The sequence below is a fragment of the Lates calcarifer genome, linkage group LG20, assembly GCF_001640805.2.
Source record: "Lates calcarifer isolate ASB-BC8 linkage group LG20, TLL_Latcal_v3, whole genome shotgun sequence".
Lineage (NCBI taxonomy): Eukaryota > Metazoa > Chordata > Actinopteri > Centropomidae > Lates > Lates calcarifer.
Genome location: NC_066852.1, coordinates 19,777,178 through 19,792,210, shown reverse-complemented (window position 1 = coordinate 19,792,210; position 15,033 = coordinate 19,777,178). Strand labels below are relative to the sequence as shown.

General features: G+C 41.4%; 1 protein-coding gene across 2 annotated transcripts; it reads right to left on the bottom strand.

Moving 5' to 3' along the window:
* Positions 1-324: 324 nt before the first annotated feature.
* tcerg1b (transcription elongation regulator 1b (CA150)) lies at positions 325-14,588 on the bottom strand. 2 transcript variants are annotated; one of them, XM_018692224.2, is made up of 21 exons: positions 14,490-14,588; positions 12,853-13,084; positions 11,725-11,877; positions 10,506-10,788; positions 10,168-10,410; positions 8,389-8,448; positions 7,164-7,364; positions 6,529-6,635; positions 5,756-5,844; positions 5,460-5,620; positions 5,098-5,179; positions 4,771-4,906; positions 4,561-4,650; positions 4,323-4,441; positions 4,082-4,232; positions 3,731-3,895; positions 2,784-2,966; positions 2,167-2,346; positions 1,929-2,012; positions 1,685-1,785; positions 325-1,083 (listed from the first exon to the last, which is right to left on the bottom strand). In XM_018692224.2, the coding sequence occupies exons 1-21, from the start codon at positions 14,534-14,536 to the stop codon at positions 882-884; spliced, it is 3,069 nt and encodes a 1,022-aa protein (XP_018547740.1). In that variant the 5' UTR covers positions 14,537-14,588; the 3' UTR covers positions 325-881. The 2 variants fall into 2 exon arrangements, with proteins under 2 accessions (XP_018547740.1, XP_018547741.1); XM_018692225.2 differs by lacking the exon at positions 8,389-8,448.
* Positions 14,589-15,033: the final 445 nt, after the last annotated feature.

The window sequence follows — 15,033 nt, the reverse complement described above, 5'->3', positions numbered from 1 at the left end:
ATCTACTTTTAACACCTTAATTTTGTTATGTGTTATTGACCTCATTTGTTGTAAAGTTTTGTTTTATCAAATTGGTTTAATTTTTTTTCAAGTAATTCAAAAGCAGCATTATGAGGTAGCAACCACCAATTACTTGTCTGACAATTATCTTCTTTAATAATTGACTGATAACTATAAAATGTCAGAAAATTTGCTAAATAAACCCATTACTATCTCTGAGGCCCAACTTAACTCATTAGGTTGGGACTGTTCTCTTTATGGCAAGCTCCAAAACTTCATTCAGTAATGATGCAGCTTTAAAAAAGAAATCAACAGGACAACATATTGAAAAACAGTGGAAGTTGCCTTTATTTCATTCAACAGAGAAACTGCTGCAACATCGGAGTAAACCACTGAGCAGAAACTAACATTCACACTGAGCCGCTGAAACAATGACTGGCACAGTGGAGCAGTAAGGCTTAAGGACGCCTCAGACACATGCTCACACACTCACAGACACACACAGACGCACTCCCACACACACACTCAACTTCATTTACATCAGTTATCTTACACCTCTGTGGCTGCTCAGGCAGCAGCCTCATCACTATCCCTCTCTCCCTCTAATATGGTCAGTCAGAGGTGAGGGGTCAAGGGTCACCTTGAGATCAGGTAACCTCTGTTCCCTGCTTTTGCCTTAAATGCAGGGCTATTTCAGGGCTAAGAGGCGACATAACACAGAGACCTTAACCGTTCATCTCTATGGTACATCTCTAAGCAACATAACCCCCAGTAATAACACTGCGAGGCCAGCTGTGGGCCTGGAGGGTGGGGTTCAGGGGGTGTTGGGGGAGGTCATGCTCTGGCCAAAGGGAGGACAAGGAGGAGTAGGGCTTGATTGGTCACTTGGTAGAGCGTCGGGTGGGCTCAGAGGCGGTGGGGGGAGGTGGCGGGCCGCGACGGTCTAGGTCTTCGATGTAGAACATGATGAGCTTCCTGCGCTCCTCTGGGACACACTCCAGGACAAGGTACCGCTTGTCATTCTGAAGGATCTTCTCCACGTCCTTCAGATGCTGCTCTGACTCCTGGATCAGCTTTCTCGACCTGGGGGAGGGAAGGATGTGAGACAGGCAGAAGGTAGAACAGTCACACTGTCTTAAATATCCTCTCTGTATAATCCTACTTGTTAAAAGTATTTTCCAATCATTTACCAAAGTTATTAAGCCAAAAAGAGCCAAAAGAAAAGATTCTATTTTTGTTCAGATTTTTTGGCCCTTTTGGTTTTAACTGATGGTAGAGATTAAAGAGACAAACATAGGGGAGAGAGTAGGGGAATGACATGCAGTAAATGGTTCAGCTGGGCAGGAGTCAAACTGGGGACCTGCTGCTCAGGGCATACGCACTCATGTGGAATGCGCCCTCACCATTCAGCCATCAGGTCACCCCAGTTCAAACCCTTTCAATGACCAGTATCTATTTATGTCTCAAATTCACAAACTTTCAATGATGTCAAGCACACATGGGAACCATGACAAATACATTTGAAATGTTTGTCTCACGATCGGCTTAATATAGTCAGAAATGACCTGAAACTGCATCTAAAATAACAATATATTATATTATTATTATTATATTATATTTAACTGCGATTAATGTCATTTGTTTTGATTATGTCTGTCTAGTATGTGACAGTGAGTGTACAGACCTGTAGGTAATGAACTTTGTCTCCTTTAGAAGGGTTCTGAAGTCAGCTTTGGCTGTGATGTACTTGTCTTTGATGTAGTCTTCAAACTCACGTTGTCTCTTCTACACAGGCAGATGAACACAACATTACATACAAAAACTCAATCAAAATGCATGTGTAAAGTAACTGAACTCACACCATAATACCTTCTAATCATAAAAAATAAAAAGACAACAGCTGGGAGGTTTCCCATTAAAAGTCTTACTCTGTCACTGGAGGAGAACTTAATACAACGAGGATCCTCCTTGATGACCTTCTTTACCTCCTTCCATGTAGTTGTCAGAGTGATCTACAACACAAACAAGATCTTTCAATAGGCGCATAAAATGATCAAAGCAGCCCAGGTTGTTAAAAATCTTGTATAAAGCACATGAACAGAGACAGATAACTGGCAAATTCTCTGGTTTTTAGCACCTCTCTCGCTTCATGTTTTCACTTCTCACCATGCTTGTCTCGTCCAGTAGCTGCCTGAAATGTTCTTTCTTTTTCTTGGCCAGAGCCTCTACGTGCTCATTAAACAATTTCTCCTTCTCCTCTCTCTCCAGCAGCGATGCCGATTCCCAGCGATGGTCCTTCCGCAGGTTTCGACGTGTGTCCGACCATGTCGCATCTGAAGAACGTACCTGAGGAATGAATGAACAAAAAACTATTTAAATGCAGAGAAAATGTAAATATCATTTGATGCTCCAAGGAAACACAGATTCTGGCAAAAAGTAAAACTATATTATTTGAGAGGCTCTAGTTAAAACTCTGCTCCTGCCAATGCATTTACATGTCTCAAATGTTTTAAGTGCTTCAACATGATCCCTGCAGTCAAATTGTGACTGTAACATCCAACTTGTTTCTGCAGGACCTGGAGATACAACTATGTTGTGTCCACATTATTAGATTCAGTAGTTACTTCTTCATTTTTCTTATTAAGTCTTATTAAAAAGTGACAAATAGCAAACTGGTGAGGACAAAAATAGATTAGGGCAAACAAAAATTAAAATATCATACATTTGTTTGATGACAATACAGCATATTTTATTGGTTAATAAAAATCTGCAGAACATCTCACCATGTCGGACATGAGAGCTTTGAAATGTTGGATGGCCTCCTCCCTCTTGTGCTGCTCCCTTTCCCGGTCAATCTCTTTGGTCTGTTCTGATCGGGCCTTCTGCACCTCGCGCTCCCTCTCCCGGAGACTGGCCTCGATACGAGCCTGCCGCTCCAACTCCCGCTCCTTCTCGATGTCCACACTCTGTGGGGGATGATGCACATGGTGTGTGTCAGTTTTGTTTGTTACATATAACTATGCATCCATCACATTTCAGCGCAAATTTTTTAGGAAAATTTCAAGACTACTGAGGAGAAAAAGCTAATTTATGAATGCTTCCATCCACTACTCTTATGCGAATATTAGAAGGAGGTTCATGGACATTAACAGCAGGTGGAGCTGAGTCTCCAGTTTGGTGTGTCAATGAACCAATGTGGAGAAAGACATTTAAGTTTGTCTATGTATTAATTTGAGGAAAGTTACTGTCTCCTCATTGCTCCTCCAATCTGATGTTTTTGTCTTTTTTCTCCCTTCAGTAAAGCAGAACCTTCAGTCGGTCCCATGATTAATTCACTATGTCTGTTCCCAATGCATTTTGTCGAACTTTGCTTTTATCAATACACTAACCTTTCCACCTCAGCCAAGCATGAAAATTCTATTTGTGATATTTTAAGATTTTTTCCACTCATGTTTGGAGAGATGGAAACCCACTCAATGAGGACTGTGCTTAAACAGAGAGCTGTAAATCACTGCTTAATGACAAAGTTATCCATAGGCTGCAGAAAAAGTCTATTACACACTTACACCCACTCATTTATAAAGGTATATGAACAATTGTTAAGTTCAATGCTGTACTATAGCTGCTCTCATGCAGATCAGATATCATGAGCATATCAACCATAAAACCATCCTCTTGCTGTATTTGAGTGATCCCCACACCAAAGTCAAACACACACAGAAGCTCCTACCTTGGCTTGTTTTTCCATGTACTGTTTGAAAAGTTCTTCTCTGAGTGCCGAGCTGTCCACAGACTTGTATCGTGGGTCGGTCTCCAGCCTCTCTTTAACTTTGCTCCACCGCTGGCCTCCCTCTATGTGCTGCTCATTTAGGAGATCAAAGAAGTCTTGCTTCACCTGGGACCAAACATACACACATCAAAATGAATTCGAAATCTGTCCAAAAACCACGGTCAGCAGTAGACCAGGAACCAGGGCAGATGTCACTCAACCTCTTTAACCCAACCCAACCCCCCACCCCACTATATTCTTGTTCTAGACAGAGCTCCTTTACATTAATATTTGCATGTGAGTGAGCAATACCTTCTCTCCTCTGGACTTTGAGTCCTCTTTCTCTCTCTTCCTCATTGCAGTGATGAACTCCACAAAGATAGCCTCCCTGTCCTTCATCTTCTCTATGGTCTTAAATCGTGGGTCTCGGCCGTGCTTCACTGCAAATTCACTAAATGTTGTTCTGTTAAAAAAAAACAACAAAAACAAAAAAACTTTTAATAAATAGTCTCTTCAGCACAATAGGAAAGAAAAACCAGGCCTGTCCCTTTACCTGGGTGTGAGCTTCGCGTCCTCCATCATCCTCCTGAACTCGTCTTTGGCCTGCATCAGCTTGTTCTTCTTCTCCTTCCTCTCCTCCTCTGCTCGCGTCTTCACATACTGATCAAACACCTGAAGTGGACATGATCACAAAACTATGACTGACTGACTATTTTTAAAAATGATCTTTTTGTGGTGATGACAACAATGTAAAGAGGCGAGAAAGACTAACACTGAGGAAGATACTGAACCTGTTTTCTTTCTTTTGGGTTGAGCAGAAGATAACGTGGATCAAACACAATCTTATGAAGCTCTTTGTCCCAGGTTGAGAATGCAGACACCTACATGTAAAAGAGAAAACATCAATGAATGCAGGTTTTGCCTGTCTCTCTTGGGCCTGCCTAAGTGCCTAAAAGCCCAGGAATAGAATTTCAGGAATAGAAATTAAAAAACAGCATTACGCCTCTCTCCAGCAGCATTTCTCTGAACTGGGTCATCCTGGCCTCCAGCGGCACTATAGCTCGTTCTCTGGCAGCTCTGAGCTCGGCCTCCATCGCTGCTTCCTTCTCCGAGTCTGCCTCCTTCACATCCTCCTTCCTGTGAAGGTGAAGACACAAACGGTCACAAGGTGGTGAGAGAATTATCAGTGAGAATGAACAGATGAGGCGGGAAAAAAGAAAGATAAAGGCAAGAAGATGGCTAAGGAAGACTGACAGTATTTTTTGAGAGAGACAACTTTACTCGTTAAAGATTTACAGCCCTTTAACATTAAGTAATGAGATTCTTACTTCCTCTTCTTGGCTTTGGTTGGCTCCTCGTCCTGATTCTCTTCAGTAGCAATGGCTAATTCTGGCTCTTCCTTACTTATTCCTGTGTACGAACACACAAACATAAAACCAATACATCAGACACTGTAGCATACAGTGTTTAGAAGTGATAGCAGCACTAATGATTTTTTAATATCAAAATCACTGTACCCATGACAAAACAAACCATAAAAATGCCTTTCTAAGTATAAAAACTATTAGTGCAACTATATTTCTCTAGCCACTGGTTTTGTGCCTTAGAAAAGGTAACTGCTCCAGATTACCAACCAAGCACAAAGATCAAGTTCTGTGTTCAATGTCATAACCACTGACTGCGTCCTCACCTGTCTTTTTGCCATCTTCCAGGCCTCTCTTGTGCGGCGGCTCCTGGATGTGCTTGTCAACATCAGCTCGTCCAACCAGCTCCTCGGGTCGGTCCCACATGGACAGCCGTGTTGTCGGGTTGTAGAAAAACACACGATCATCACCCGTCCATACCACACACCTGATACCAATAGACAGACATACACAGCCATCAACAGGCAGCACAGATATTAGAGGAGAAAATAAATATGCATTAAATGTATTGCATTATAGTAGTGAGGAGAGATAATGTGGGCTGTGATGTGGTTGTGTGTACCATGGTGTGCCAGGGATAGGGTTGGTGGCTATTGGCCTGGCTTTCTGAGCTGCTTTTTCCTCCTCTGTCATCTCCTCCTCTTTAGGCTCCTTGGCAGAGAGATAGAGAGAAAAAAAATATTGCAATTGTGACAAACATTAAAGAAAATACATTTCCTAAAATTTGTTTATATTTTGGCAAATTGGCACCATTAAAAGTATGCCGAATTAGCTATTAGGAGCTCCAGTTTGCAGTCTTCCAATGGGTGTACACACAACTGACACTGTATCATTTTAATGTTGAAGAAAATGTAAAAACATGATAATTCTCAGGAAAGTTCTGGAGTGTTTTTTCCATCATTTCTAAGGATAACTGATTGACTTCCCTGGAAAGTGTGGGTCATGTTGAATCCACAAATATATGCATTGTATCTGAATGTTCAGATCTGACAGCAGGAGGGAGTGTGAGTTTTGCTGCAAACTGTGGCAATTGACCAATATGAGTTTAAAAGTCCCCTATGTGCGTCCATGAGCTGTCCACTAACAGGGAGGACAAACTACAATGATGAAGTTTTTGTTCTTTTTCAAACACGTCTCTCCCTATTGCAACTCTCACTCATGGTTTGAAAACCCCCATATCAGTGTGGATGTCTTTACTGCTTACATTTGGGAAAATTATAAATGTATACTTCTTACATCATACTGTATTCAATTATTGTCTGAGCAACAAAGCATGTTTGAATTTCAAAATCTGAGACAGAGAACACATCTGTTTTATGTTGTTGAATCACATACCTCTTTCTCATTATTAGTGTTTTCTGTTTTGTTCTCTTCATCCTCCATCTCCATCGCCTCAGCTTCCTCCTGGGCGAGACGCTCCTTGGCCTTTTCTGCTTCTTTTTCTGAGGTCAGAGAGGAGAAAAAGTCATACAAACACAATGGTAGAATAAGTAAGAATAAGTAAGTAATGTAGTAAGTAAAAATGGTTTAGTGTAGCTCAACAAGTAAAGCTTTTAATCAATTCTGCCAGGGTTTCATATTGTTTCCATAAATGCTTTACAAAAGCTGACTGAAACATCACTAACGCAATGAAACATATTACCTGCAGCACATCATTGCCAGTGAGCAGGTCTTAGTGACTGCCTCTAACTTCTCACAAACTTAGGACCTACTTTAAGACCTTTTTTTAGACTAAGAAGTCAGGACTGACATGCCCTGTATTTTGGGGCTTTTCTCCTGACTCAGCTAGTTAGAGGCCTAGTTAGGGCACAGCTGATACTGGAAATCAACCCAACTCAAGAAGTCATACTGGTCACACCAGTCATAGTATGACATTTATAATGAACATAGTTAACATGGTGGATCACAGATGATGATCTTATCAGAGCTGACAAAGTCAGTATGTGTGTGTATTAGTCCCCAGGGTGTACCTTTCTCTATTAGCGCCTGTGGTTTGTCCCAGGTGGACTCCAGTGTTCGGTTGTTGTAGTAGTACGTTTTCCCATCAGCTGTTTTGTACTCTGACCACTCGGGGAGCTGCAACGATCCAGCCATGGAGGCGGGAGCTGCTGAGAGAGCCAGCTGGGGGTGCATCATGGAAACTAAAGGCGGGCCCATACCAGGGAGCATACCTGTAATTGGTCCGAGAGGAAAGAGACAGAGTGTGATTGGCTGACAGTCATCTTTCTGTCTGAGCCACTAATAGTAGTTGCAGTGGACTAAACTCTAGAAAAGGCATTAGTTTATACATAATTTTGTGAAATGTCAAATTGCAGGTTGCCCTTTTGTACAATCAACAACATGTATTAGGAAGACCAGAGGTAAGAGAGTGAGCTTCACAGGCAGAATAAGACTAATTCACTGCAACTTGAAAAGAAGTGGAAGCCTGTAAGTGTTTGTCGAGTCATGTAGATGTAGATTATTAGATGAATGAGTGAATATAAAATATTATCTTTCTGGGGAAGAAACTGCTGAAGTCTAAACATAACTTATTAACAACATACACAGGCCACATACACAAACAAATAAAAAGCAGTGACCACACACACAACCATGCCACAAAAAGAGGACAACCACATGACCACAACACGTAGTCCTAACTGTTAACACTACTGAAGCACTACTCAGCCACAGCTAGCATTAATGGGACTGTCCTTACAAACATGGTCTCTGTCTTGGCTTGTTTGCAGTATTCAACCACACACCTTAAAAAGAAAAAAAAAAGACTGACCCTAACAATCAGTGACTTGGCCCATTCTAACAATTTGGCTGCTGATTTTCAAGTGTACTCTCATTTACCAGTCACAGTGAACAGAGCAAAACAATTCCCTACCAGTTCCTGGGGACAGCGCGCAAACAAAAGTGCTTAAATCAGTTAGTGAAGAAAAATATGTTGGTGATTAAATGTTTTATGTGGCGTATTCAATCCAGAGTAAACTAATCATGCGAAGTCTGTGAGAATAATAACAATCAACCTAAGTATTCTGCTTCTGTTTGTTGAAATGGAAGAAATTTCACGACTGTACACCGAATGGATCATGTTCACAGCATTCACCACCGTGCCACTGTTTGAGGGTTCCCATATGACTCATGTAGACATCATTCACTACCATGCCATCTACTGTAGGTCTGAGAGGCGAGCGGCTGGGTGTTTACCGTTGGCGCTGGGGCCTGCCTTTACACAGGGTGCACCTACTATCTGCATCATTGCTACACCTGAAAGAACAATGGACAAGCAAGCATCACAGCAGGACACTAGACATCAGCTACCATGGTTTGTAAGAGTTTGTGTGTGTGGCCCCACTCAGACAAACACACACCCAAATATTGGAATGTGCATCACTGTTAAGTCTCTGTTGACATTTATGTGCTTGTAATGTATTTTGAGAGCACAGAATAGAAACATGGGTTTACAGTCTAAGTTAGGATTTATTTCAAGGCCTTTCGATTTACATTTTGATATAAAGAAAAGAAAGAACAAGAGTGAATGCATAATGTTGGAAAACCACAAATCGCAAAGTCAGAAGCTCCCTCTGATACTTATCAGCTGAATAAACAACAGCCCTAACCCCTCTCAACTTAGTCCCATCTGATTGTAATGCTGATTATTCCAGACGCTTTGTCCACAGAGAACACAATAAGTTGAGGAAACTGACCAATTTAATCAAAATCATGTCATAATGGAGGACAGAGAAGGAATTAAAGAGGACATGTGACAGAGGAGAAGAGAAAAGCCACAGAAAAGACTCAAAGCAAGCATGGAGGACTAACAAGAGCATTTACATTAGACTACGTTTAAATTTAAACCACTGCACTCAAGACTTCTTGTTATGTGACCTTTGAACAAAATGTTGCCTGACAAATCTGTGGACTAACTAAAAAGAGTTATCCATTATCCCTTATCTGGTTGAAAGTCATTTTAGACATTTATATGGATAAACTGCGAGTGAATGTCTCTGTCACCACAAAAAAAATCCCAACCTTCTGTGGTGTTCCAATTACAGCAAGAATGGGAGTCCACCAGCTACCCACATTTACTGTTACCATCATAAATGTGCCCAGAATGCTGAATCAGAGTTTCCACGTGGACTGTAAACAAAAACACTAGCACAGCTAAACAAACCACTGGGGATGTCCCAATCAAGGTTTTTGGTTATCTTAAATTAATGATCTGTAATGACTGAAAGTTTAACCATGAGATGCAATCAGCAAGAGAGAAGACTTATTGCTCTGTTGGAGTTGTTGAAGCTACAGAAACAAAGTCAACTCACAATAGTGGAGTGGAGCTTCTTACTTCACAAATCATCTTTGTCTGAGTATAGACGCACAGACCCAACACACTTCATTTTGTTTCATCATTGAATTACTCACAGAATTAACGTTAATTGGTCAAAGCTGATATTTTAAAAAGGTGAAAGCAATGGTCAGCGCAGACTAAAAATGAGAAAATGTTGCCTAAATGTTTTGTACACTGCTGCTCTTGAGCAGGCTGAGGTGGACAAAATTCAGTAGAGTGTAGTAATGAACTGATCGCCATTTGTTCTGCTTCATTTTAGCCAAAAAAACATAGCCTCATCACTCCAGTGCCTCAGGTTTGTTTCAGGACATCTCTACTTTCTAAATGTCAGCCTAAAACCAAAATTCTGCACTAGAGTCTGAGTAATAAATCTGCTACATAACTCATTGACATATTTACTGTAGGACTATTTATCTGGATCCAATACGATGTATTCTGTAAACCCCTCGTTCTTTCTGGTGGAAACTCTACAGTATCAATTACCAGGCTATAAATGTAAAATCTAAATTTTTTTACCATCATCTAGAGTCTCTCTTAAATTCTTATATACATACATATAAACTACTGGTTAGTAGCATAGTGATAGCAGCTGGATATTATGGCCTGTTCGTTTCTTGCTCTTAGTTTGCAGTTCTTACCTGGTAGAGGAATGTGCATGCCTGGCAAGGGCACCCTGAAAGGTGGCACCATGACAGGGGGGAAGGCAGGTATGGCTGCAGTGGGCTGGGCCACACTGTGAGGCAGGGCTGCAGGCAGCAGTGGCACAGTCTGCACCGCCGTAACAGGTGATGGCACCGTGGAAACAGTCACCACAGTGACTGGAGACACAGCGACAGTTGAGGTCACTGTGGCAACAGGGGTTAGGTCTGCTACAACAGTGGCTTTTGGGGACAAAAAAGGACAAAAAAAGAGGATTTTTATTTTTGCTTTTGCGTGTGTGGACATGTGTCTGCTTGATAAAAGACTGTGTATTTACCTGCAATGGTCACAGAAGGGGAGGGGGAGCTGGTGGAGTCTGGACTGGAGGTGAGTGTGCGGGAGGGGGTTGTGGATGGGACTTGGGTAGGGGAGGCTGCTGCTGCCGTGCTGGCTGTAGTGTTGACACTGCTTGAGCTGGCAGCTGCAGTCACTCCAACACTTGCACCTGACCCTGCAGCCCCCGCTACAAGAAGAGGGTTGAGTTCAGACTGCTGGATGATCTTCACACCATCTGGTTTACTCCATGACGACTCTCTGGTCCTGGCGTTATAGTAATATGCCTGTGGAAGGGATAAGAGACAAGAAAATACTTGTAACTTGGCATTTTTTAATATTGTGATATTCAGTTTTGTTGACTATATTGACACTTACACTGACTTATTTTAGACGACTCATATAAGTCGTTACGTGTCGTGTTTCTAGGTTCAGATTCCTTTTGTGTTCATTGTTCAGGTTTTCAGCCGCTGACTTTAACGCTAACATTAGCATAACTTGTTCCTACATGCTCAGCTTGTTTTTATTGTGGGATTCCTTCAGTGCTTATCGTTCAGAAGGTTTTCACTGGGAGCCGAATTATCCACAGAGGTCTCCTCTTCAAAACAAAGGACCAAGTAATTAAGAAACTTAAAAAACAAAAAACACTGAACAAAGCTGTTTAACCAGTGTTTCTCTGTGATGCTGTTCAACGGACAAAATGTCAAGGGACTGTAAGAGCGGATTTTTGCTCAGCTTGTTTCTCCGAAGAACCAAAAATCCTTCATCCAGTTAAAGATTAAAGTTTAAATATTATTTTAAAAAAGCAGCAGTAATGTAACTTGTAACAGTAAGAAAGTAGAAGGCTGACAATGTTTCAATGTCCAGCCACATGGTCAGCAGCCTGCACTTACGGAAAACCCTGGTATGTGTGTATATGTGTGTGTAATGGTACTTCCTCCTGCAAAAATATTTAAGTGCAATCAAGAGATTAGGCCCATTAGATCAGCCCTGTAAAATCTAAAATCAGTTTAATACTTTCCTATGGACTAAAAGCTCTGCATCATCACACAGCCCCTCATAATACTCATACCATTTAAACCAGCACGTCAGCATTATACTTAGAGCTATACTTAATATTTCAACATACTTTTGTGTAATCATTAATTAATTCTCCATCCTTTTCCAGACTGCATAAACCAGTACAGCCTTGCTACTATGTGCTTAGATATGATTGAGCTTACCTTTCCCTCTGGAGTCTTGTTCTCTACCCAGATCTCCTCTGCAGGGTTGAGTGCGGGGGTTCCAGATGTAGGAACAGGAGGCATCCCAGGAGGAAACAGCATCCCTGGAGGGGGTGGCAGGTTACCGATGGGAGGGGGAAGGAATGGAGGCCTCTGCATCAAGAGAGAGAAACCCAGCATTCAGTTATCAAATTGTGATGAACAGGGCCAGGAATCTAAATTATCCCATAAGAGTCATCCCACCTCCCACCAAAATGTGACTTCAATGGGTCTTGAAAAGTTGCCAGTCAGATAAGCAGCCTGTGCTAATTGAACCCTATGAATTCAAATTAGGACATCTATGCATCAGTGCCGTATCATTCAAGAGAGAATCATACTGCATCTAAGAATCAATTAAGAGGATGATGGAAGTCAAAGAGACTATAAAAATAGTGTTAGAGATAATACTGCTGTTATTCATGCTAGGACTAAAGCTTGCTTTGTGGTCAATTTCTTTGCAGTCACTGTCTGCCAAATCGATGCACCACTGATCGATATGAATTCAAAAACAAGCTGGGGATCATATATCTGCTGAAGATTTCACCCTTTTCTTTGGACAAACACACACTTCAAAGTATTTAACCAATATTCTTGACCAAAGGACTTATTACCAAAAATGTATATATATATATATATATATATATATATATATATATATATATATATATATATATATATATATATCATAATATCTGTTATTGTGGTTAAAGAATTCCCTCTTATACTGGGGACGCATGTTAAATGCTGATCTACTCAACATGCATTGGATCCATTCATATGGCAGCCTGTAGATAATCCAGTCAGTATTGTGGTTCAATACCCTTCAGTGATAAACCTGAGAATCCCCCTGAACTACTCTGAATAATTTCCAGATAAAAGTCTAGTTTCCATGTCATTTCTCTTTCTGTCAAACAGCATGCTTCCACATGTGCATGCTTCCTATTCCTCTCTCTGTACCTTTCTTTTCTTCCTCTTCTTTTTTTTACAAGCCACACCGTCATGGCTGTTATTGTTTTCATTTTCATTTCAACAACCCTTCATTTCTACGAAGAAATACATGCATTTTGTATAAGAATGAGAAACCGTCACCTGTAAGTGGGGAGGTCCAATGGGTGGTGGCATGCTGCCTGGTGGTGGTATGGGTGGCATGTTGGGGTCAAAGGGTGGACGTGCAAATGGGGGTCGTGGCGGGGGTCCCCTCATCATTCCAAAAGGGGGTGGCGGTGGCCTAAGGAGTGGTGGTGGGCCTCGCAACACTGGGGTCTGGGCAGGCGCAGGTGCAGGGGCGGGGCCGCGGAACCGCACGGCCTGCTGCGCCATTCTAACATGTGAAAGTAGTACTGAGTTACAATCAGCGTTCAATAGATGATTATTGAGTAGCATCGACACAAACCTTTACATATCACTACTTTTATCAATACTAACATGCTAACTTGCTATTACACTATTCCACAAAACTACAGGTAATTCTAATGGCTGAAAGTAATTGTAACTACAGGTGAGACTGGACAACAAAAAGACAAAGATATGCAGGTATCACATTAATCACATGATGTTTTCCTGAATGTCTCTTCTGTGTGGCAAATTTAAAATTGTGAAGTTGTTGGTCATAACAGAGTACACACTGATATGAAGTCACACTGGAGGCTTCTCTTTCCGCTGCCATTCTCAAATAATGAAAAATGAAAAAAAAATCATTCTGGCAGAAATCCATCTTAGTACTTAATCTATAGTGTTCAATAAAGCACCAAAACTGCCTGTATATTCAAAAAACGTCAGTATATTCCCAACATCTATATATTTCTGCTCATGCAAAATAACATAATTTGGTACTTGTTTAAAATTCAGACAGATGCACTGAGGGCAGCAGTACAAACTACGATGGCTCTGGAAGATTATTACAAAAACTTTCTAAATCACCGTTGTCTATGTAAGACAATTAAGCATTTCTGTTTTTGTAAATTATGGTTCTGCTAGCTGATGTACAGTACTGTGCAAAAGTTTTCTGGCTGTGTCTGCTGCAGAATGAATGTGGGACCGATCTGTCGCTTCCCTGGTGGTACTGCATGATGGATGAGAATCAAAACATATAAAAGGCCAAAATCTTTTGCACAGCACTGTATGAGGGCTGCAGACATGCGTTACTGAAAATGCAACGTTGTCTAGCTTATGGCGTTCATAATTCCTCATATTTAAACGCAGGATTCTTTGTAATGCAATCCTGATTGACCAAAAATACCACAATCGCACTCCATCAGTCTATCTATAACTAACTAGACAGTCGGAAAGCCAGCCCATTCAAAACACTGAACGGCCGTGAACTTATGCGCCCCTGCTTACTAATAAATGTAGCATAGCTTAGCTAGCGGGATATTATGCACTAACATTTGAGCACAAAACAAACATTTTAGACAGGAGCTGTGTCTGAACATGAACCCAGGGCCCTGGAGATTCAAGTAGCCCGGTGTAAGAGGAAAATATCTGTCCGTGTTTGATCTGGCTGCCGGTGTTTACCGCGTGCCACGAGCGGTGAGCAGAAGCGAGCCGCTTGGCAACACAGGCTAGTTAGCTACAAGCTAGTTAGCTAGCGTGGCTACATTCATAAGTAAAACCACTGTTTATCAAAACCTCTCGACCAACCAACAACCGAGTATAATATCTCAGCTTGTGCTTAATATTCTACTGAGCTGGTACTCATTTTAACATTTTATTTGCTTTTTTCTGACCTGTTGTCGTTGAACCCGATAGTCTCGCTCTCTGCCTGGTCCGCCATTACAGGAAAATGTAACCACTCTCTTCCTGGAAACACCCCTCGGCGGTATCTACGTCTTGTATTGGATAAACATTGGTGTCAATCACAGCGCAGTCCGAGCTGTGTGAGCGCTGATTGGATGGTGATTTTTTTCACGGAGGTCTAGCAAAGTGTTCATTGGTCCGCTTGTATCCCATTTTTAATTATGTCTTTGTTCAGGCAGTGTGCAGGGTGTTGCTGATAATAAGGGGGACTCTAATCTGTACCACTTTTAGCATAGTCCCCTTAGTGTTTATCATTTTTCTCTGTTCATTGTGGTGGTAGATATTTTGCATGCTGTGGGTATTTTGTGTGCCCACGGCTGTGGGCAGTGGTAGATATTGCCACAGGAACGAAATAGCCCTATTTAAAAATAGTATTAATGTAACCAGTGGTGGAGAATTTTTATCTTTATCTTTCACTTATGGAACTACTTATGTAAAGTGCAACATAAGTGTAACATAAGTTTTTTGTTTGTT